Source organism: Trachemys scripta, chromosome 11 (genome assembly GCF_013100865.1).
Source record: "Trachemys scripta elegans isolate TJP31775 chromosome 11, CAS_Tse_1.0, whole genome shotgun sequence".
NCBI lineage: Eukaryota > Metazoa > Chordata > Testudines > Emydidae > Trachemys > Trachemys scripta.
In genome coordinates this window covers 64274987-64299464 of record NC_048308.1, presented here as the reverse complement: position 1 = coordinate 64299464, position 24478 = coordinate 64274987, and the positions used below count along the sequence as shown (strand labels likewise).

The window sequence follows — 24478 nt, the reverse complement described above, 5'->3', positions numbered from 1 at the left end:
GTGGACAAAGAGGCCACCCCACAAATATCCATTTTATTCTCATCTTTGGACGATGCAATCATGTCTCCACGACCATCAATGGCTGATGACTTTTGCCAATTCCAGGACCTTGGGAAGAGGGTGGCTGACATCCTCCAGATACCTCTTAAGGAGATTAAAGACTCACAACACAAGCTCGTAGACATCCTGCAGTTGGCAACACCCACCTGGGTTGTGATACCCATTAATGAAGCACCCCAGGATCCATCAAAACTTTGTGGCAAACTCCAGCTGCCATCCCGCCAACTTGTAAATGGGAAGAGAAGAAATATTATGTTCTTCCCAATGACTCAGAATTTTTGTTGTCTCACCCTGACCTAATTCCTGGGGGGGGGGAGGGTTGGATGCCATAAACGATGGGGTAAACAGCATTACTCCAGGTCTACCCCTTATGATAAGAAACAGAAGAGGTTATACCTTTTGGGCCAAAAGGCATGCTCATACGAGACCCTCCATTTTGGATTGCAAACTATCAGGTGTTTGTGGCCAAGTATGACTTCAGGAATTACATCAAGTTTGCAACCTCTATTGAAGATCTTCCACGGGAGCATACAGAGACCTTCCAGGCCATCATTAAGCAGGATCAATTCTTAGCCAGAACCTGTCTCCAAGAGTCCTTAGATGCTGCAAACACTGCCACTAGATCCACCATCACAGTGGTTATCATGTGTGGGATGTTGTGGTTTTAGCTGTCCTGAGAGAGGTTCAGAATACTGTTGAAGACCTCCAATTTGATGGTCAGAAGAACTTCTTGAGAAGTATGGATGAGCCTCTGCATATGCTGAAGGATGCCAGAGCCACACTGAGGTCTCTGGGTATATATGCTCCTATGACCAATAGAAGATTTGGCAGCTCTCTGGATTTCACAGAGCCACTGAATCCTCTAGAAAGAGACAAAAATGACAGAGGAAGAGGGCTCCTCCCTCTCTTTCGGTGAGTACCCAGTCACCATCGAAACAACAATTTTGACAGGTTGGTTGAGGACTCGACTCCTTCTCACCTCTAGTTTGCAAGCTGCAACCTTTTGCCCACCTTCTCACTTCTAAAGACTGCCTTTCCTTTTTCCAACAGGCCTGGTGGTAGATTACAACAGACAAGTGGGTCATGAAGGTTAAAAACACTGCGCTGCATTATCCACTTTACATCCCTCCCTCCCACCCCACCCCTTCCCTGTCCCTCTTCAGGGATCCTTCTTATGAGACTACACTGAGTTATGGAGAATAGGTCCATCAATGGCTATTAGCCAAGATGGTAACGGACACAATCCCATGCTCTGGGTGTCCTAAGACTCTACTTGCCAGAAGCTGGGAGCGAATGACAGAGAATGAATCACTCAGTAACTGCCCTGTTCTGTTCATTCCCTCTGAAGCTCCTACATTGACAATTGTCTGAAGACAGGATTCCTGGGCTAGATGGACCATTGGTCTGACCCAATATGGTCGTTCTTATGTTCTTATAGCCGTTATACCATTTATTTACATATTTTAAGTTTACGAATTAAAGTAAAAAGTGTTTCATCGCTGAATTATCCTGGAATGTTGTTTCAAATCCTGTCCTTGTATTTCTGGCTATCTTTTTCCCTCCAGCAGATCAAAGTTGTTTCAGGGCTTGCTTATTTTGTACAACATATGTCTGTTAAGCTAAAATTTCCTCTACATCATCATCCTAGCTCAGCATCTCACAAACATGAATTCATTTACCCTCACACAATGCTGCTGTTATCCCTGTTTACAGATGGGGAACAGATGCCTGGATTCAATAAAGCACATGCTTAATTTTAAGCAAAGGCTTAAGGGCCAGTTTTTAAGGTATTTAGGTGCAGAGCTCTCATTTAAATCACTGAGAGTTAGGCACCTAAATACCTTTAATAATATGGGCCTACATGCTTTACTGAATCAGGACCAGAAATTAAGTAACTTGTCCCAGGTCAAACAGAGTCCGTGTGACAGAGCCAGGAGCAGAACACAATTCGCCTAAGTGTCTTTACCACAAGTCTGGCCTTTTTTCTATGGATGTTAAAAAAAAAAAAATCCACTGTGTTTATGTGAAACATCAGTTGTCCTAATTGTTCATTGATCTGTTGTTCTGAATCAAAGACAAAAGTTTCTCTTATTTTGCTCCATTTCACTAGGTTTCCTTTAAGTGTCAGAACAAAAGAACAATTAAAGATCTGAAGTAACAACCTCCTCTCTTGTTTCTCATTGACAGAATTTACTCTGACTTTCCTTTTTCCAAACTACTTGTGCTCAGCTAGCATTACAGTTAGAGTTTCTGGTTTCAGATTTTAACTGATAGAATTCCCCTGAAGTTGTTTTCACAGTGTGGCATCTTGAAAATAAGCATTGAAAATAACTGATTTTAGAAATTCCATTTCTTTAGGTTGTTCAGCTTGTCTGTCAGATTACATCCCAGAGTGTGTTGCTGAGAAGTTAAAGAATACATCTCGGTAGGCAAAGCTACCACTGAATTCAGTAGGGCCAGGATTTCACCCACAGTTATAATTCAAATGACACCGATTCTGATCAGCATCTCTCAGCACTTCCATAATAAAATCTGTTTGATGATGATCTAGAGATGGAAGGTGCTGAAAAATGTAGGTTGCAGTTTATAATTTTTTCCTCTGTTGAACAACAGAGAGCATTTTCCAAACTGAAAATTGTCACAGGGAGGAGGTAAATTTGCACTAAAGATTTTTGGAATTGAATTTGATTTTTTTTTTAAGCTGGTAAAAAAGAAATGCACACCTTGAAGAACTGCATAAAATGAAAAATGAATTTCAAGAAAAATAAACACAGAAATCCTGAAACCTTAATTACAGCTAAGGAGTAAATACAAGGGTGGCAGAGAGACAGTAAAGTTCTGCTTCTAATACTTCTTTCTCTCACCTGGAATCAAAATAGTCTGGTGAAAAGATGTTTTAGGGGATTGAGAATATGATATAGAGCTTTCCACCTCTAGATCACTGGTTTGAATCTGGCTGAGGCTGATAATAGCTGCAAGTTGGCTCTATTCAATAGTCTGTGTAAAAAGCCTTCCTTTATCATCTTCCCTGCAACACCTATAAGTAGCCACTTAGGTTTCTTTCAGCGTGCTCCGTGCTTTTCATCTACATCAGTAATATTTAGCCAATTAGAAGAGTCATTGGGGCCTTGTAGGTATTTGGCAGCATGCAGGTTCAACACAGCTTAAATGCTTGCTGAATAGGGATGCATTTACATGCTTGAAGAGCCTAGCTGAATCAGGGCCTTAATCATAATTGAGCAGGATGGAAATATTGTATAGGTTACCTTGCATTTGTTGGATTCGCATGTCTTCAGCCTCCAATGCTGTCTTGCCATTCACCATATTTGCCAGCTGAGAAGACAGTTTATGATTATTAGTAGTATTTTATTATTGTAGCACCTGAGTGCCCTAGTCACGTACCAGAACTCCATTGTAGTAGGCGCTGTGAAAACAGAGAACAAAAAGTTGATTGCTAGCTGCTAACTTTTATGTAATATAAAGGGGAAGAGGGGAGGAAAAGAGAGAGAGAGAGACAGAGAGCACAAAAATATCTAGAGTTTACAATAATTACAATTTTTGAGTGGTTTTTGTTTCATCCTTCCATTTGCTTGTTTACTTACTGTCTGCAGCAAAGGCTAGAAAACCAAATCTTTTCTGCAAAAGATATCGACCCAGACCGAATAAATAGCAGACGTGTGATTTGGTCCTTGAAATATCTATTTATCCATGTAACATGAGCCAAACGTTTTGCATTCATTTGAGAAAGCTAGACTGTGCAGCCCTTACCTTAGCATTGTAACATTAGTGAGCAATACAAGCGCTTCCCAACGTGACGTAAGGGTTGCCTGTTGTAGCCCCTACTGCTTATTGAGCATGAGAGCATAGCTGGTGGCTCTGTGTGTTGAGGGTGAATACCCACTGATAGGAGCTTACATTGTCATCAGGAAGGTTCTTCTTACTGCCCTGATCAGTCCCTCCAGTCCTGGGAAAAACAGGAACCTGATGCTCCCTGCGGTGAGCCAATGTCCAGAGAGAGGCGGGAAGTGGGTATATCCTGACTTTGCACACCCAACAAGTGGAGCAGTGACGATTGTTCTGTATAGGTGGGGGTGTGGTAGCAAGGAACCAAAGGTCATCCTCCATTTTGGAATGTGGGGCTCTGGACAGAAGGACTGCGGTGAACCGTAGGCTCTGGCTGCTCTTGTGTCAAGTAATGTTTAAATAAAACCAACTGACCTGGTAAATGCAAGCGCTCTGTGGCTTAATAAAGAGAACAATATTCTTTGTGTGCTGGCCAGCGTACTTAGCCAGGAGTTCAGCTGGGACTAAACTGTGTCATGACAATGGTTGTTATAATTTATTCCTCTCAGAGGGCAAGAGGAAGGAGCAGGGGTGGATTGGGATTCTCTGAGGTGGCACATTTTGTTCTCTGGTGCGATTATGTAAACTGTGTGTTAGAAATCCCACTTTATTTTCACTATTTCAGCCTGTTTGTTTCCTTTATGCATTCTTCTCATCTTGGCCAATGAAACTCAATAACGTTTATTTCGCTTGTTTATAGCCAGTTTCACTTTCACATGCTCAGTTCTGCCCTGTCTGGGTGGGTAACAATGCAGAGTGCATTTACTGCTTTTAAAAACAGTCACCATTGGAATTTAAAGCACAAATCATGGAAATCAGATGTCTATTAGTTTGGTAAAAGATTGTTTTTACAAAATCTAATTTTAGGACATTTGAGTTTATCATTTCCTTTTAATCTCAAAATCTGATTTATTGTCATTGAAAAACACGCTTATGATATTACATTTTAAAAAAGATTGTGTGTAGAGAGAAGTAGAGGACAATGGGAAATTGATATGTGGATTAATGTACCTGATATGAACCCTGAGGAAGGTGCTTTACCTGCAGAATCAGAGAGTATAAGGCATAATCCACTGAATGAGAGTAAAATAAATATACTTTTTTTTTCCTGAACACTTTCAGGGAATAATAGAAGATAGGGAAAAAAGGGGAGCTGTTTTTCTCTTCCCTGCAGATCTGATCTACATATATTTTCTATGCCTTGCCCTCTACACATTGCTACTTTGACGAGTAAATGTGCATTATACCCTATGAGTTTTCCTATCTGCTGGCTTTTATGTGGAAGGGAAACACCAATTATTTGGGACTCATGGTTCAGAGAACACCGAGGTTTCACAGAGTGAATATTAATGGGGGTGAATATTTGTGTCCTGCTAATATATCAGACTCGTATCCTTTGCCTTGACAAACATTTAAATCTAGCTTGTAAAGAGTTAAACTTTCCACGTTATAATAGGTTTGCTTCTTTTTTCTACTAGAAACATGCACTCTTTCTCCTTAAAAATAAATAAATAAAATAAACAACAAAAATCTAACAAGCCAAGTCAGAGAAGCAGCCACCTCTGACTCTTGTCTCCTCAGAGGAGTCTTCCCATCTGCTTTCCACCACCCAAGCATCTGTTGTCATGGTTGTGTGAACATCATCCCTCCTCCCTCAACGAGGGAGGGTTTTCCGATCTTTTCATTACAATCTATACTTTTTTTTTAAATGTCAGCTGGATATAGGGAGGAAACTTCTCCTGAATGCATGTTATTGGGCTGCCAGGTTGTGTTTACTTCAGAATGAAAACCACTGTGGGTAACATCAATCTGTTTCTTCTCCCGTCAGATACTGATGAAGAAGATTATGCCTCATGGTTGGGAAGTAACTGTGGCATAGAGCTGGCCAGGGATTTTCCATCAAAATTATTTTTTGGCTGGGAAACAGTTTCAGCAAAATCCAAATTTTCAGGGGGTGGGGAAGGTTTTTCAATCAAGAAAATAATTAGTTTGGGGTCACTTTGATAGTAACCTACGTCTGCCTCAGCTACTGAAATGCTTCATAGCAGTTATAGCCAGGGCATCTCATATTCCCTTTCACCCCGGTGGGGTTACCCCTGTGGTAGAACTGGCATGGTGCTTTATGGGAGTCCCCTGACCGCATTGCACCATGGGAGATGTAGTCCAGTCAGGGAGCCCGCCCATAAAGGAGAACAGGGGTACAAAACAGTGTGCAGCTGTGGAGAACCAGATTAATGTTGAACGGAAAGCAGTGAATTTAGAATGTCAACACCTGGTTCAGATCATTCCTTAAAGTGTTTTCTATATTATGGGGACCACAGAGAGAGCTGAACAGTAAGAAGATAGCACAGCAAAATTTAGCGGAGGGAAAGATCCAGTTCTTATGTCCTGATACTATAATAGCCTAGATTTTTGTGCAGCTGGGTGGTGGAGTTGTGGAAAGTGTCAGTTTTGTGTGCGAGCGGTGAGAGGTTCGAGCTCTGCCTAGTCTTGGTTTGAATTATACAGAAGTTCATACGACATGGTCCCTTCTGACCTTAAAAACTAGGAATCCTCATTGAAATTAAGGGAAATCTTTTTAGCGATTTCAGTCGGAGTTGGCTCAGATTCTGAGCAGGCCGGTGAGAACGGCATCCAAACTGGCACTGCTTGGCCTCCTGGCTGGCGGTTTCAGCCGACATGGTCCAGAATTGCCAGTGCGCCCTGAGGTGATCTCTCCAGAACAGCTGAAGCACACTGATGAGGCAGAAAGGGGTAAATGGCACAACTGCTACCCAAACATACCACACCAACTGAGTGTGTAATAAAGGAATTCACTAACAAATACTGTAAAACTGGCTCCTTTCAGAAGTATTGTGTGTTCCCTAAAACTGTAAAAACAACCCCTACCCACACATACTGTTTGGAACACCATGTGCAATGACTGCTAAAAGGGTTGAGTCTTTCAATAGATTGGAAGTACTTGCTTTGATGTTTATATTTATTAGTACTATTACTGTAGCACTTAAGGGCTCTGTAGTCAAGGACTAGGACCACATTGTTCTAGGTGCTGTACTAACACAACAGAAAGATGCCACCGAGATCTTACAATCTAATCTAGATTGATATTTGTCTTGAAGAATGAAAAGTAGGCCTTTTAAAAAATATAAATTAACACAACTGATTTTTGTTGGTATTAGCTCCCCTCCCCCAACATTCAATGCTTTGAACTAGGATTGCCAGGTGTCTGGTTTTGAACTGGAATGCCTGGTTGAAAAGGGACCCTGGCGACTCCAGTCCACACTGCTGACTGGGTCATTAAAAGTCTGGTCAGGGGCACAGCAGGGCTAAGGCAGGCTCCGTGAAGCTCCTGGAAGCAGCAGCACATCCCCCCTCCAGCTCCTACATGTAGGGACAGCCAGGGGGCTCTGCGCACTGCCACCACGCCAAGTGCCAGCTCTGTAGCTCCCATTGGCTGTGGTTCTTGGCCAATGGGAGCTGCGGGGGCAGCACCTGGGGACAGGGCAGTGCACAGAGCTGCTTGGCTGCACCTCTGCGTGGGAGCCAGAAGGGGGATGTGCTGCTGCTTCCGGCAGCCGCCTGAGGTAAGTGCCACCTGGAGCCTGCACTCCTCACTCCCTCCTGTGCCCCAACCCCCTGCCCTCTGAACCCCTTGATCCCAGCCTGGGGCATTATCCTACACCCCAAACCCCTCATCCCCAGCCCCACCCCAACCCCAAAGCTCACACCCCCAGCCGGAGCCCTCACCCCCACACACACACTCCAACTCCCTGCCCCTGCCCCAGCCCTCATCTCCCTCCTGCCTTCCGAATGCCTTGATCCCAGCCCAGAGAACCCTTCTGCACCCCAACTTCCTCAGTCCCAGCCCCACACCAGAGCATGCACTTCTAGCCAGAACCCTCATCCCCCTGCACCCCAACCCCCTGCCCCAGCCCGGGGCCCCCTGCCATGGCCTGAACCCCTCATTTATGGCCCCAGCTCAGAGCCCTACCCCCTCCCACACCCCAACTGCCTGCCTCAGGCCAGAGACCCCTCCCATACTCCAACCAACCCCCTTGGCTCCACCCTCCATCCCAGAGCCCCCTCCTGCACCCCAAATCCCTCATCCCCAGCCAGAGCCTTCACCCCCTCCTGCATCCCAACCCACTGCCTCAGCCTGGAGCCTGCACCCTGAACCCCTCATTTCTGGCCCCACCCTGGAGCCCGCACCCCCAGGCAGAGCCCTCGCCCTCACCCCAACCTCCTGAGCCAGCCCAGTGAAAATGAGCGAGTGAGTGAGGGTGGAGAGAGTGAGCGATGGGGAGGAGGGTATGGAGTGACTGGGGGCGGGGCTGTGGAGAAGGGGCAGGGCCTCAGAAGAGGGGCAGGGCAGGGGGCGTGGCAAGGGCGTTCAGTTTTGTCCAAGTAGAAAGTTGGCAACCCTAGTCTGCACACCAAAGCAGAACTTCTAAACAGATTATCTTTGGAGCATAGTGTCCATATTGACTTTTGTACTTGTGGTGTATGAATTTTGAATGTCACTCAAGAAGTACAAGTGTGAAGAGCTAGCATCAGTGCAGCAGAAGAACTGCCAAAATCCGCACATCTGCAAGGCGAAGTTTAACAAGGAAGTAAATGAAAGCCGTGCTAAATGAGGCACAACAAGAATTGAATTGCTTCAACATTGCCTTTATTTATTTTTTGCCAGGCAAGTAGTGTGATAAGGGCCAAATCCTGGGAAAGAATGCATAGCCCAAATAAGGGAGTTGTGGACTCCCATGCTCTCAAAAGGCACAAGGTTGAGAAACCTGCTGTTTTGTAGCTGATGTGCAACCATGTCTCCGTGGGTATGTCTACATTGCAATAAAACACCTGCAGCAGGCCTGTGTCAGCTAGGGTGACCAGATGCCCCAATTTTATAGGGACAATCCTGATATTTGGGTTTTTTTCTTATATAGGTGCTTATTACCCCCCACACTCTGTCGTGATTTTTCATACTTGCTATCTCGTCACCCTAGTGTCATCTGAGTCAACCTTGTAGGGCTCGGGCTGCTGGGCTGCAGAATTGCAGTGTAGATGTTTGGGTTTGGGCTTGAGCCCAGGCTCTGGAATCCTGCAAGGGCACAGGTGTTTTGCTACAGTGTAGACTCTATCCTGTGTGCTTACAGGCTGTGAGAGTGGTACTGAACGTGACCTGCCTCCCCTAATGATGTCCACCAGGACACATTATGACACATTATGAATGGGATGGAAGTATGTTCTATGTGAAATTTGTTCTGGTCACACATACATGAGTCCTGGAACAGAGGTAGTTACAAACAGCATGCAGGACCATCCCTTCTTTCAGGAATCTCAGCCTGCTTCAGGGGCACTCTGCCTCAGAAATTGACTCCAATTACAGATCAAGGCAGAGAGCGAACACTTCTGCAGATAGCATAGCACCTGCTACACAGCCTCGTGCATAACAAAACTAACAGCAGCACATCTTCCCAATCTTCACACAATCGTCCATATTCTTTCCTAGTATGTAATGATGCCATCTGTTGACTCTTGTCATAACAACATCTTATTATGTATGTCTATATTAAACCAACAACCAGGAAATTCATGGTGGAGGTTAAAATTCTTAGCATAACTGATTTGTTTAGAGTTTTCTTAAGAGTTCCTACACAAAAGCATAGCTCAATCCTTTGGCAGTGAGGGAAGGAAGCTTACTGGCATATCCTGTATTCACTGGTAGGACTAGACAGGAAGGCACCTCCCAACATACATTCCCAACCCAACTGAGTTTGCGAACCGGATCCTGCTCTCGCTTGACTCCTCAGCTAAAAGGAGCTGCTTGAAACTATCCCTCTAACCTCCAAAATAAATTTAGGGGATGCAATGTTTTCTGGGCAAAAATGATTTTTAATGGAGCTGATGAACAGTATGAATGTTGATTTCTCCCCCCCCATCAAAAGTGTTTATGAGAATTTTGAACTTCAGCCCCCCAAAAAGGGGGGCAGCAGGGCATTATTGTGAATGCCCTCTCTTTCCCCCATTTTTCCACCAGCCTTGGAACTCCTCAGAATTTTTTGAAATTTGGAAAAACTTAAGTGCCTTGCTGAATCACAGCGATAATACTGGTCTACAATTTTGAGAAGTCGTCTGCTTCAGCGATAAAATGTGCTATTTATTATTTATTTTGATGTGCTGAATTCAAATATGACAATTAAAACAACTGATTGGCTACTGTTTCTAAGATATTTAAGTTTTTACATTTTATGTCTATGTATATTGTGTGGATAGTAGAGTTTTCATCATAAATTGGAAACCTAGGTCTTTTCATGTGTTTATGGTTGCTTTACATGATAATCTTTCACCTGTCCTGTTTATGTAACACTTTAAAAATCAGCAAAAGGGTTATATAAATAAAATGTATTATGAAACAAAAGGCAAAAAACTATTATGTACATAGAATCATAGAATCATAGAATATCAGAGTTGGAAGGAACCTCAAGAGGTCATCTAGTCCAACCCCCTGCTCAAAGCAGGACCAATTCCCAGCTAAATCATCCCAGCCAGGGCTTTGTCAAGTTGGGCCTTAAAAACCTCCAAGGAAGGAGACTCCACCACTTCCCTAGGTAACGCATTCCAGTGTTTCACCACCCTCCTGGTGAAATAGTTTTTCCTGATATCCAACCTGACCTCCCCCACTGCAACTTGAGACCATTGCTCCTTGTTCTGTCATCTGCCACCACTGAGAACAGCCGAGCTCCATCCTCTTTGGAACCCCCCTTCAGGTAGTTGAAGGCTGCTATCAAATCCCCCCTCATTCTTCTCTTCTGGAGACTAAACAATCCCAGTTCCCTCAGCCTCTCCTCATAAGTCATGTGCTCCAGACCCCTAATCATTTTTGTTGCCCTCCACTGGACTCTTTCCAATTTTTCCACATCCTTTTTGTAGTGTGGGGCCCAAAACTGGACACAGTATTCCAGATGAGGCCTCACCAATGTCGAATAGTTTAGTCCTATTCAGTGTCTACTTGGCGCTTCTTGGCTTGTCTCTTGTATTCATTAAATGGAGCATCTCTCCATTGTTGCAATGTCCTGGTGAAATCGCTCGCCGTGCTCGTTGCTCAGTGCTCCACAGTTTGGTAGAAAAAAATCTAGATGAGAGTGCAAAAAATGTATCTTTTGTGACATGTTGCAACCAAGGCTTTTGTATGCCTTGAGGAGGTTTTCCACCAACAACCTGTAGTTGTCTGCCTTGTTGTTTCTGAGAAAATGTATTGCCACTAACTGGAAGGCTTTCCATGCCGTCTTTTCCTTGCCACGCAGTGCATGGTCAAATGAATCATCTCGAAGAAGTTCACGAATCTGAGGACCAACAAAGACACCTTCCTTTATCTTAGCTTCACTTAACCTTGGAAATTTTCCAAGGAGGTACTTGAACGCTGCTTGTGTTTTGTCAATGGCCTTGACAAAGTTCTTCATCAGACCCAGCTTGATGTGTAAGGGTGGTAACAAAATCTTCCTTGATTCAACAAGTGGTGGATGCTGAACACTTTTCCTCCCAGGCTCCAATGACTGTCAGAGTGGCCGATCTTTCTTGATGTAGTGGGAATCTCTTGCACGACTATCCCATTCGCAGAGAAAACAGCAGTACTTTGTGTATCCAGTCTGCAGACCAAGCAAGAGAGCAACAACCTTCAAATCGCCACAAAGCTGCCACTGATGTTGGTCATCATTTATGCACCTCAAAAGTTGTTTCATGTTGTCATAGGTTTCCTTCATATGGACTGCATGACCAACTGGAATTGGTGGCAAAACATTGCCATTATGCAGTAAAACAGCTTTAAGACTCGTCTTCAATGAATCAATGAACAGTCTGCACTCATCTGGATCGTGAACGATGTTGAGGGCTGCCATCACACCATCGATGTTGTTGCAGGCTACAAGATCACCTTCCATGAAGAAGAATGGGACAAGATCCTTTTGACGGTCACAGAACATGGAAACCCTAACATCACCTGCCAGGAGATTCCACTGCTGTAGTCTGGAGCCCAACAACTCTGCCTTACTCTTGGATAGTTCCAAATCCCTGACAAGGTCATTCAGTTCACCTTGTGTTCTGAGGTGTGGTTCAGAGGAGGAGGATGGGAGAAAATGTGGGTCCTGTGACATTGATGGTTCAGGACCAGAAGTTTCATCCTCTTCCTCTTCCTCATCTGACTCAAGTGAGAATGATTCTGGTGCATCAGGAACCGGCAGTCCTTCTCCGGGGGGTACTGGGCGTATAGCTGATGGAATGTTTGGATAATGCACAGTCCACTTTTTCTTCTTTGACACACCTTTCCCAACTGGAGGCACCATGCAGAAGTAACAATTGCTGGTATGATCTGTTGGCTCTCTCCAAATCATTGGCACTGCAAAAGGCATAGACTTCCTTTTCCTGTTCAACCACTAGCGAAGATTTGTTGCACAAGTGTTGCAGCATATGTGTGGGGCCCACCTCTTGTCCTAATCTCCAATTTTGCAGCCAAAATAAAGGTGATAGGCTTTCTTAACCATAGTGGTTATACTGCGATTTTGGATTGCAAAAGTCACTTCACCACAAACATAGCAGAAGTTATCTGCACTGTTCACACAAGTACGAGGCATCTCTGCTCACTTTGGCTAAACAGAAATGTGTCCCTTTGCAAAATCAAACACTGACAAATAAGAGCACGACACTGTATGATTTCTAGAGCTGATATAGGGCAATTTGTTCAGCAGAGTGATGTAAGCTTCGTTATGATTGCATCATCCATGACTTCTAGGAATAACATGATGCAATTCATATCATGTATGACGCAATACCAGCTTCAGATTGCATCATTCATTGTTTTGCCTAAAAAGCAAGTACTGTCCAAACCCAGTCATAGATTTATTCATAGATCCAGTCAAAGATGTATTTTAGTCATTTCTGGTTTAAATTGAGATCCCTTCCCTTTATAACTCACTTATCCTCCGCCATTCCCAAGTCAATGATCGTATATACTGACCCAATAGCATATCTTGAAAACTAGAGCCAATCAACAATTTTAAGCATCATTTTCGTTCTGAGTGACCCAGAATTAGTAAAGTTTGACTACATTTATTTCAGAAGCATTTTGGCTGTAGAGCAGTGTAATCAGTCAATTTACACCTGTTGTTTGTGTGGGCTTTTCACATGGCAACAAGGAAGAAACATTTTAAAAACAGGAAAATTTGATTATAAACTACAAAAATGGGCAGGTGTAGTTTTTTGTTCTTGAAACTGCTGTTAATTTGTCTTTTTTTGTTTTAATTGACTAGATTCCAAGTTGACAGCGCCCCTCTAAATGCACCTAAACATTCAGTACTTTCCTAGGGCATCAGCAGTGCAACACAAGTATAATAATAAAAGAAACATAAGTATATTTTTAGTATTGTTTAAAGTTTAAAAAACAAACAAACAAATGAGTGGTAGGAGAGATGTTTTTCAGGACGTTTCTGTGGAAAGCAAAATAAACTTCGGAGATTTTGTAAACCAAATGGTTCTGGCTACATTGAAAACCTCTGAAATCAAAGATGTATCTTGAAATTGCTAAACGTCTTTTAATGAAAATTAAGCCAGTGTACCAGGATATAAAACAACTCTGCATAGGGCTATTGTACTATACATAGGCTTGGAAGGCTTAGATCTTTACTGGTAAATGTTGGCAAACATCCATTTCACCATACAAACACAAACTGAAGAAAAAAATATTTACACATAGGCAGGGAAAGAAAAATGCTATGTGAGAACTTAGAGTCAAAATGCAGGATTTCGACTTTTGAAAGGCTTGTTACAAATGGACTAGCAAATGAATAATGAACAGGAATAATTCCTCACTTTAAGGATATTTACTTTGTATATTTGACATGGGATGTTGACAGTTTTAATGGTTTATAAAGCTTTAACTTTTTGAATTCAATGTCTACTGTCATTAAATAATTGTCTAACTTCCCCATAATTTCATGCAGCCGTGAAAATTTAAATCAGTAAAAACAGAAAAATGCTTAAAAATAAGCATTGATTCTATCAATTGAAATAAAAATCAAATTCTGCCAAGCTTAAACACTTCCCAACATAGCTAAATTAATTGGGCTGTCATCAGATTCCTGTAATGACACAGTCATCTGTTTGGATGCTGACCAAATTTTGAAATTGCTCCAGAGCCTTTTTAGTAACTTCACTTGCAATATAAGGATCTGATTTTAATGGGACAATATTAGGCCAGAATATGCAAAACATATAACCCACCCTTATGTGATAGTCCAGTAGCCAACATTACATCTCTTGTCTATTACATATTTGTTATTTTTATAAAGTTAATTAAAACATTTGTGCTCCATGGGGCATAAAAATAGGGCAACTACTTCTTAATACATTGGGAATTGAAAATGTCCGAGACCCCCAAATCTATGTTGCTTTTCTTTATAATGGTAAATGTTTGATTGTATACATATCATTGACGCACATATTTTTATTATGGTAGTGACTGGAGGCCCTATTCAGGAACTGGCCCCATTGCACTGAATAGTCTGTGTGCACATTGCTTTTTGCGGGACTGTCTAATACTATGTGCAATTTAAGACCCTGATCCTGCAAAGAAATGTGCACATACATAATGTCAAGCATGTGAGTAGCCCCTTGATTTCAGTCACTTAAAGTTAAGCTTATGCAGAAGTCTTTGCACGATTGGAGTCTAAATAGACACGATAGATAAACAATAACTGACAGACAACGTATAAGGGATTCTGCAAGTAGCTCCATGCAGATCAACTCCTGTGCCACTTGAAGCCCTGCTGAAGTCAGCAGAGTTCTGTGCAGGTGTAGAGATGCTCCCATTCAAAGCTGCTTGTCCAGCTGGGACCAATTAGAACTGGTTGAAATACTTTGAATAGAAAGGGTTGGGGAGTATTTTTGGTCCAAAAAAAAAAGGCCGATTTAATTTGTCTACCATTTTTTGTCTGGGGGCGGGGGGGGGGGGGTGGAAGTTGTGCCTTTTTTAAAAAAAAAATCTTTTTTAATCCAAAATGTTCTCAAATGTGATCAAAGTGGTCATCAAAATTTTTCATTTGATTCAAGCCATGTTTTCAGTCAATCAAACTTTTGGTAACCCATTTTGATAACAGTTTTGACAGTGTTTTTGATAAAAAGTTGCGGGGTGGAGCCAGATAAAATGGGTCAATTTCGAACACTTAAAACAGAAAAAAAAAAGTTGAATTTTATTTCAAAAATTGGTCTCACTTAGTTAAAAGTGCAAAAGTGTGATGTTTTGTTTAACTCCTCCAAACCAATTTTCTTGTCCCTTTCCCTCTCCTATGCACAGATGTCCCAGCCATCTTTTCTGCCAAAATTCGTTCCCGTTAACCTGCCAATCCCAGAAATAGCTTCTTTTCCCATACAAAAAGCTGTTTGTGCTGACACGTGTGTTTTCTCTCATTTATGGTACTTATACAGTGCTACCTGGATTTATGTGACGACACAGCTTCAGAACCAGATTCTAATCTCAGATATGAAATGTACCACCACATATTTCAACAAGAAAGTACCCCTTAAAATATCAAACTTGAATGCATAGTCAATAATTCAGGTTTCAGAAAGCACCTCGTCACTGACATTAGATGCTGGCCCTTGATTTCTGCTGTTCAAACCAGCATCAGTGTATAAACTTAACATTAATTTTACAAGTTCTTATGCATCATTTGTTTTCAGCTGAGCAACTGAAATCTCAATTGTGGCATAGGCCAACACTGTGGAAATTATAAACATCTCATAATTTAATAAAAGAAAAATATTTCTAACGTGGATGTTGCTTCTGTCTCTTTCAGTCTATCCGAGAAGTCACGGGATATGTCCTGGTAGCTTTGAATCAGTTTGAGTACCTCCCGTTAGAGAACCTACGCATCATTCGTGGGACAAAACTCTACGAGGACCGAAATGCCTTGGAGATATTTCTTAACTACAAAAAGGATGGTAATTTTGGACTCAGGGAACTTGGCCTGAAGAACCTGACTGGTAAGGAAAACACCGATAAATAGCTGATTGGTCATAGTGGCAGCTGAGCTTGTTGAATATTTACACAGATGCCCTTGGATACTAGCATTATAGAGGGGCCACATGTGTACCTAGATAGATAGGGATGTTGAAAGTTGTATGCAGTTAAAAGATTTATAGATTTGTCTAATCTAGTTCCCTTTTTGGTACCTAGCAATAGTATTCCTTTCAGAGTGGTAACTGTGTAAGTCTGTATCTGCAAAAACAACAATTGTTTCTTGTGGCACCGTAGAGACGAACACATTTATTTGAGCATAAGTTTCGTGGGCTAAAACCCACTTCGTCAGATGCATGGAGTGGAACATACAGTAGGGAGGTATGAATACACAGCATATGAAAAGATGGGAGTTGCCTTACCAAGTGGGGGGGTCCAATGCTAATGAACCAATTCAATTAAGTTGGAAGTGGGCTATTCTCAACAGTTGACAAGAAGGGATGGAAATCACTTTGGTAGTGCTAATGAGGCCAATGTAAACAAGGTGGCCCATTTCAAACAGCGGACAAGAAGGTGTGCGTATCAGCAGGGGGAAATTAGTTTTTGTAGTGACCCATCCAATCCCAGTCTTTATTCAGGCCTAATTTGATGGTGTCCAGTTTGCAAATTAATTCCAATTCTGCAGTTTCTCGTTGGAGTCAGTTTTTGAAGTTTTTCTGTTGAAGAATTGCCACTTTTAAGTCTGTTATTGAGTGTCCAGGGAGATTGAAATGTTCTCCTTCTGGTTTTTGAATGTTATGTTATAATTCCTGATGTCAGATTTGTGTCCATTTATTCTTTTGCATAGAGATTCTTTGGTTCTGATCCAATATCTTGTGATTTCACAATCCAAAGGAGGCATTGGCTAGAAGGAATGGTCCAAATTATAGCATTGGCTAGAAGGAATTAACCTATAAGGAAAGGTTCAATGGCTGGAAATGTAGATATGAAACAGGCTTCAAAAAGCAGGGCCAGATTTTCAGCCAGCGTAAATTGGCATAGCTGCTCTGAAGTCATCAGAGCCGCACCAGTTTACCCCAGCAGTGATCAGGACTGCTGTGTTTCGGTGGATACTACCAAACAGTTGTATTTTAGCCCGGCATATGCCCTGGAGACCGTGAGAGCTATGGCTAAAATACAACTGTTTGGTCATATCCAACCAAAATATAGCGTGTTCGTGTGCACGCTCTCTCTCTCTCTCTCTCTCTCTCTCTAATAAACACACACACACACACTTACTTGCTTTAGGTAAAGCATTTTCTTTATTCCCGCTAATGCTTTTGCTTCTCTTTCAAGTCTAGCTTGTGTGAAGCAGAAATATTTTTGAAAGAGCAGATGAAATTTCAAAGCCATATGCACATTAGTGGCTTTATGATGGTCAGTTATCCATTATTTATCAGTTTTCTTGATGCAAAAATGTCTTCAGAATCGGCACTGTGGCCCATTTTCTTTTTTTTTTTTTAATTGGTGAATGTGGGGCCATATCCTGAGGTGGTGTAAATTAGCCTAGCTCAATAGAGCTGTGACCATTTATGTCTGCTCAGGTCTGGACTTTGGTGTCTGAGATTGAAAGTTAGATTGGTAACCCTGGCTAGCATATAATAGAATGCAGGTAGCTGCTGTGCAAACTTTTCCAGAGAGTTCATTCAAAGACACCTTATTTATCGTTGGTACCTCATGAGGAGAGGTTACCAACTGTGATCATTTTATACCACACTCTGGTGGCTTTGTGACATGGAATCTCTCTGCTAGTGGCTAAATGCAAACCACAAACTGTAACCCCAACTGGATTTGAAGTTTGGCCCTCAGTACAAAAAGGTGTAGTTCAACCTTTTTGAACTGAATTTAGGCATCCCTATCCCCAATTCAAGGCTTTTTCTGTGTTGTTGTATGAGGATATAGCATGTAATATAACAATAATGGGGTGCCAATAGTTCCCTTTTGTTCATGTCTAGCTGGGTTGTACAGCCATGCTTGAAATTAGCAGATGCTTTTAAAAAGACAAAAAGAAGACTGATTTGACCTAGCAATTCACAAATGTCCCCATTATTGTTATATTACATGCTATATCCTCATACTGAACTACAGGAGCATTCTGGGAACATGGGCAGCTTTTTTTTTTTTTTTTCCAAAAGACTTATGAGCATAAATCACATAGGCCCAGATTTTTGAAGCTATATAAACATTGCTGTGCTCAGCATTGATGGAATTTAGACTTAAGTGCCTAAATCCTTTTGAAAACAGGAAGGCTCCTAAATCTGCTAGGCACTGCGATGCTGAGTTCAGTCGTGCCTAAATAGCTTTAAAAATCTGGGCCTAAGGCACCTAGGAAATCTTTGAATCATGCTTAAGTTCCTAGGAGCCTCAATCACTTCTGAAAGTGGAAGTTATGCTCCTAAGTCACTTGGGGCATCTCCCCCCATGATCAGTGACCCCTCACCCCATCACCCTATTCTCCATTATCCTCAAAGAGACCTATTTCAGGCAAATATAGAGACACATAAAAATAAGGCATATTGTGGTTTACACAAGGGTGCACTACATTGGGTGCATTACAAAGCATGAGACAGAAAAACCAGTTACTTTCCACCTGTGGAGGTATGTAATCAGCACCCTAGTAATCTGTAACTTGCTATGATTTATTGCTAACAGAATTTGTTTTCTAGCTACAAAAGAGAATCTGACGCATTAAAATAAATGTTTTTAAACCCCCTAAATAACACTGCAGTTCTATAAATAGCTCCTAGAGGGCAAACAATCAGAGTTCATTTGCAACACAGACAGCATTAGGTTCTAAATGAGGGCAGAAAGAGCTTAACAGCCCACCTTTTAAGTAACTGGGCTCCCTTTGTGGTGCTAATACCTCTGCAGAGGGTAGGCTTGAAACATAGACAGTAACACTTTCCTGCTGGCTTCTCAGCCCTAGTATCATATCGTATACACTACACACGTCTTTTCAGCAATGATGTCCCTGCCAGAGTGAGTTGGTATGCAACTGTGGCATTACTCATCTCATCAACCAGATAATGGCTTTGATTGAGTTCTCTATTCTGCCCATCACGCCGATGTCGGAGTGCTTCACTTAGTCCCCGAAGCCCTACATCTACTTTTCTCCTATCCCCCACCTCCCAATTTACCCTTCCTTTCTCTCCAGTCCTAGGATTCTTCCAACCCTTCTGATATAAGATGTTCATCCAGATGGTCTGTAGCTTCATGTAACTTAGAGTATATCTATACTGCATGAAAAGATGTGTTCAACCCCCATGTGCCCTATAGGCTTTAACTTGAGCTGCTAACCTGGGTTAACAGCCAAAATGCTATGTCTTAAATGCTATTTTAACCCACGTTAGCGAATGCAGGTTAGCTACCCCAAATTAAGAACACACCTTTTGTTTTTGTTTTGCACTATAGACAGACTCCTAGACTAAAGGGCATTTGTAACAGACATTAGAGGGGTTGGGTTTTTTAGCAGACACTTAGCCAGGGCTTTGCTGGCTCGTACGGTGAAACAGCTGCTGTTTTAAGTTCCCAGCTCAGGATTTCATTCCTGAACCAGCTGCCATGCTCCAGTTCACTGTTTATTTGACTCAGAGACATTCCTTGTAAAGGCCACTTTTATATGACTGGCACAGCATCAAATCTATGCAGTGAATAATTTCATTTTCCTTTCTTTCAAATAAGCCTCATAACACCACCCTGAGCTCAGCCTCTGGCACTTTCCTATTATGGAGTATTGGTCATTGGATCCACATCATCTGACTTGGGTTTCTACCAACCCTCTCTTGGAATTTGTTGCTCAAGATGTGTCATTGTCGCTAGGAAGAAAAGTGGCTAGCCCCATTAACTTTTACCCTTGGAGCAGCTTGCATGGAATTTGGAGGGACGAGCATAGGTTGCAGGTGGGAAGAATTTGGATGAGGCACCAGGAGGTCGTTCTGGGTGCACATGGTTAGAATGCTAGCTGCAGTTTCATCATCTCTGTAAATAGTTCTCTTAATAAACAGCCAGTTTAGTTTTACAAGCATGGAGTCGTTTCATGTTATTACCCAGGATGTGGTATGTGAAATAAGACTAGCCTCCTCTAAGTGCTTAAAAACAGTTTCCTGGGGGCTGAAGATGGACTTATTTTGATTATCCGGAAGTATTCATATTGCCTAGATAGCACATGGCCCATTGCCTTTGGAATACTGCTAACGCATTGGCTATCTTTTCTCATAACCAGCTTCATACTGTAAATACCATCTCCAGAGCATGCTAATATTTAACACAAGTTTGCTAACATCTTCAGCACAATTTTAGAATACGTACTATTCTTCCTAGCTGTGCAAAACTAACCTGGGGTTGTGGAAGTGGATGACATTACACCTTTCAGGGTTGGATTAGCGGTGAATTTGTGTCTACACAGGGGTGAAAGTAAGATAAAATACTTACTGGTACGGGGACCCGCCTGCGGGCCCCCGGAAGGGGCAGGGCCTCAGGTGGAAGGGGCAGTGCTGGGGGGTCAGAATCCCTCAGCCTGCCTTTCAGTGCTGCCTGGGCTCCTGCCACAGTAGCAGCTGTGGCCGGGAGCTCTGGGCCCTTTTAAATCGCTGGGCCCCTGGGCAGCTGCCCCTTTTGCCCCCCCTATCGGTGATCCTTTGCGGGGGGTAGCAACGTTAAAGCACTGCCGCAACAGTGCTTTAACGTCGACTGTTTACGGGCCGGTACTGGCGGCCAGTTCTTACCGATACGCCATACCAGCCTATACTGGCCCACTTTCACCTCTGTGTCTACATATCCCAGCAGCTCCATATCAAAGTCAGAAACAATCATCGTAACCCCAGTCTGGTATTTAATTTAAGATGAAATTATCCCGACTAGTGCCAGTTCCTGAAGCTTCTGCTTCGTTGCAGACTTCAACAGATTGATCCTTGCACGGTACAATTATTCCAGCTAATTAAAGCCTGGGTGTAACCCTCTGAACGACATGTAAACCTGGTGAAGCGCTCTTTATTGGATTTTTGCCCTGTGCAAACAGTTAAGGCATTTTTGTTCTGTTTGTACAGTGCCTACCTCAGTGGGGATCCTGGTCTGTGAAAGAGATTCCTAGATGTTACTCATCATATAACTACTCAGGATGCTTCCACTTTTAGTGACAGATGTGCACTCAAGCTTCACAATCCCATTCTTTCCACCAGGGCAGAGATGCCCCCAGCAGACTCTGAGACTGTGTGCTTAGTGCTGTACGAGAGACACATGCAAACACAGGCCCTTGCCTTTAGTAACCGAAGATGCCGCTCCCTCCTTTTAGTGTGGCCACAGCCTGAAACCAAGTCCCCAAACTGCATCCCTTTCCCACATACAAAGACAGTATTTTAGATTTTTCTAAACAAGTATTGTGTTCTTTTCAGTATGTGTCAACAGCTGTGTTTTGATTGTCCGATCTGTGTCAAGAGCTATTTCATATTTGAACTTAACTTCAAGTGGTTTTGGTTTTGTACCTTATCTGCTATATTCAAATGATACATGCAAATGCCCTGTTATATTCTACATTTATACCTCACAAAGGGCTCAATTCCACCATCAGTTGCCACTTAAAGTTTCCATTTACCTCAGCGGCAGTCCTGTCTGTGAAACGCCAGTAGGATCAGTTCCTAGAAATGTGAAGCTGTTCCAGAAATCTGGGCTATAAAAACATATTTCTCCCATTGGAATATAAAAATGTAATCACACACCTCTAAAATCTACAGTCAATTATTCCACATATGCATCAAAAGCAAGCAGGTGTTATGCTAACAAACTGGCTGTTGTCATTTCAGCTGGGCTCCACTTGGAACCTTCATAATCTCTGCCAGGTACCCTTAAAATAAAATGCAAGCTTAAAATATTGAACATATTATACAATGTGGTATTAACAGGGCACACTCTGTGTAGACCAAGACTATGCCTTCTCCTTCCATTCATTAGGAATGACCTATTGCAAATCATTTCTGACTTCACCGTGTAGCGAGGCAGTCAACCCTCGTTCATCCAATGAAAGGCATCATCCGTGCCCACACATAGGGTATTCCGAATATATCGAGCAGCTGATGAACAAGTTCCATTGTGACATTTATCTTCATGAGTGAGGCAAGGCAAAAATGGAAGCATAATTCACAAGCGCCATACCTACTGTTGAGGTATCCCCTATTTTCTTGTGTGAAGATAAATGTCATGACAGAGATCAGGCATGATGAATTGTATAATCTACAAATGGGCAGTGCTTTTCCTTCTTGGCCTTTGGGATTGTAAATATGTGTCTGTAAAAACCTGAATGGCTTAGAATCTGTAAAGGGGTTTAAATAGATTTTTGGAGTCATCAGTTAATAATAATACTCAGCTCTTCTGTAGTGCTTTTGATTAGCGGCAATCTTAATAACATAGAAATGGCTTCCGAGTGCTGACTTGCATTTTCCTGTTTAGTCATACTTTCTATTTATGCATCCTTGCAAAGATGTTGTTAAGATGTCTGACTGAAAAAGTGTTAATACTTCATACAGTTAACATACAGCCTAACAGCCTCAATTTTGATGGTTAAAACGGGGAAATCTAGCTTACGGAGGGGGTGGGAAGAGGAGAATGAAATTGTTTTGTTTTGAAGGATTGGAAAAGGATCCATTGTTAGGGTATTTTTTTTTTTTGAGCTTTTATCATTTTTGTGTGTGGATTTAAACGTTTTTGTGGAAAACATTGATGTATTTTGTTTATCGAAAAGTGCGATTTCAGTAAATGAAGAATATCTAATAACCATTTTGATAATGCTTTTGATCAGTTTTTCTATTAAACATTCCCCCCCAATTGAAAAATGCTTATTGCAAAAAATAAAAAAAAAATGACAATTTTTGGTGAATTTCAAACCAAACCAACAAACACACAACCTTTTTTTCAAAAAAAAATTCAGCTCTAGTTTCAGCCTCTCTACCCCACATGTATAAAAAACCTTAATGATTAGAAAGGATGGCATTAATTTGACGTCTGCTGCATCCAGTGGAGATGGAGATGGGACTGATTGGGAGGGGGTTTTACCCTCACTTGGTGACCTGCTAATCTTGTTGGTTGTTCATCTGAAAATTCATGTCAGTATTAGGATATTTCAGTGCACTGTGTGGAGCAGGCCTGCTGTTCCTGCTTCAAATGCTACTTCTGATATTAGCTGATGCTATTTTTTCTTCTTCTACCAGTGAGGTACTAGGATTTTTGGGTTCCCCTGTCTGTTATCAGTACTAATAGTCCATTCATACTTGACCACTCACGAACCCTTCTCGTCGTCTTTGCAGTCTTGCTTGGCAGACACCTGTTGTCTCATCACTCCTCTCCAGTTCATCCTATTTTAGCCCTGTTGATCCTGATCTCTGTCTGATAACTGGACTAGAGCCATGATGTAGATTGTTTGTTTTTTTCTTTTTTGGAATCCTCTGACAAGTCAGTGTCAACCATTTTGCTATACTTCTATCAGAGGCCTTGGAGCCTAACATCTCAATTGTTCATTTTAACTGCAATCTCCGTCACTCAACAACCTTAGCGGTTATGTTTATAGCAGGACTACTCAGCATTGTGTGGCATCCAAATTACTAGTATAGGTCACTGACTTCTGGGTCCAATTTATGAATCCATAGAGTAGTCAACTGTACTCCATACTACTATATGCTACTTATTGTAAATTGCCTTCATGTCATATCAAATGTTGTTTTCTTTCCAAAGGAAATGCCATTCTTCATAGATACGGCTTTTTGAGGGATTATTTGTTTAGAAATCCAACAGTGAGCTGTCAAAATCTGAGATGAATATCGTACAAATATTAATTTCCATGTGCAGCCTAAATATATGTTTGTGTGTGTGCAGAAATATACACCGTAAGACAAATGAGCAAAAAGCCACCTCAGTTGCAAAGTGAGGCACTCTGCGTTGTTTGTGTTACCTCAACTCTGCCTCCTTGTGTAATGTAATTGCAATACTGTAACTGCTCAGTCACTGAGGCGTACTCTACACTTGAAGTTATATTTGCATAGCTATGTCAGTCAAGAGTGTGGGGGGAAAACAGGGTAGATGCTCCAGTATAGATGCAGCTGTGTCGACAGAAGAGGGCTTCTCTCAATGTAGCTAACATCTGTCAGGGAGGTGGTATTCCTACCCTGACAGAAACTCCTTCTGTCAAGGTAAGCTGTGCCTATGATAGGGGACCATAGCTATGCTGACAGAGACACCGTGGTGTTCTCTTACTAGTTACGCTGTGTGACCTCTCCGTCATTCAGTGCGGAAGAGGGATGATGTTTGGTGAACAAGGCAGTGGCTCAACATTTCCTTTTATCCTAGTTGTTCAGGGTATAGTCTCACGCCTCATTTACTACACACTATCCAAACCTGAATGAGGATTTTTTTTCCTGGCTTTCTAGGCTTTTCTGTAGTGATCAGTACTGTAGTGTCTCAGCCTCTCACAAACCGTGAATTTATCCTCACCTCCACTTCTGAAATCAGAAAGATTATAGACTGGATTTTCAAAATTGCTTAGTCTCAGGG

The 24478-nt window shown here is 42.1% G+C and overlaps 1 protein-coding gene across 1 annotated transcript in view; it reads left to right on the top strand.

Annotated features, from left to right (window-relative positions):
* Window positions 1–24478, top strand: part of ERBB4 (erb-b2 receptor tyrosine kinase 4) — a 971560-nt gene that overhangs the window by 527155 nt on the left and 419927 nt on the right. Inside the window, exon 3 of the mRNA XM_034786069.1 lies at window positions 15744–15930. Coding sequence (XP_034641960.1) covers window positions 15744–15930 — 187 coding nt within the window. The remainder of the gene's footprint in view (window positions 1–15743; window positions 15931–24478) is intronic.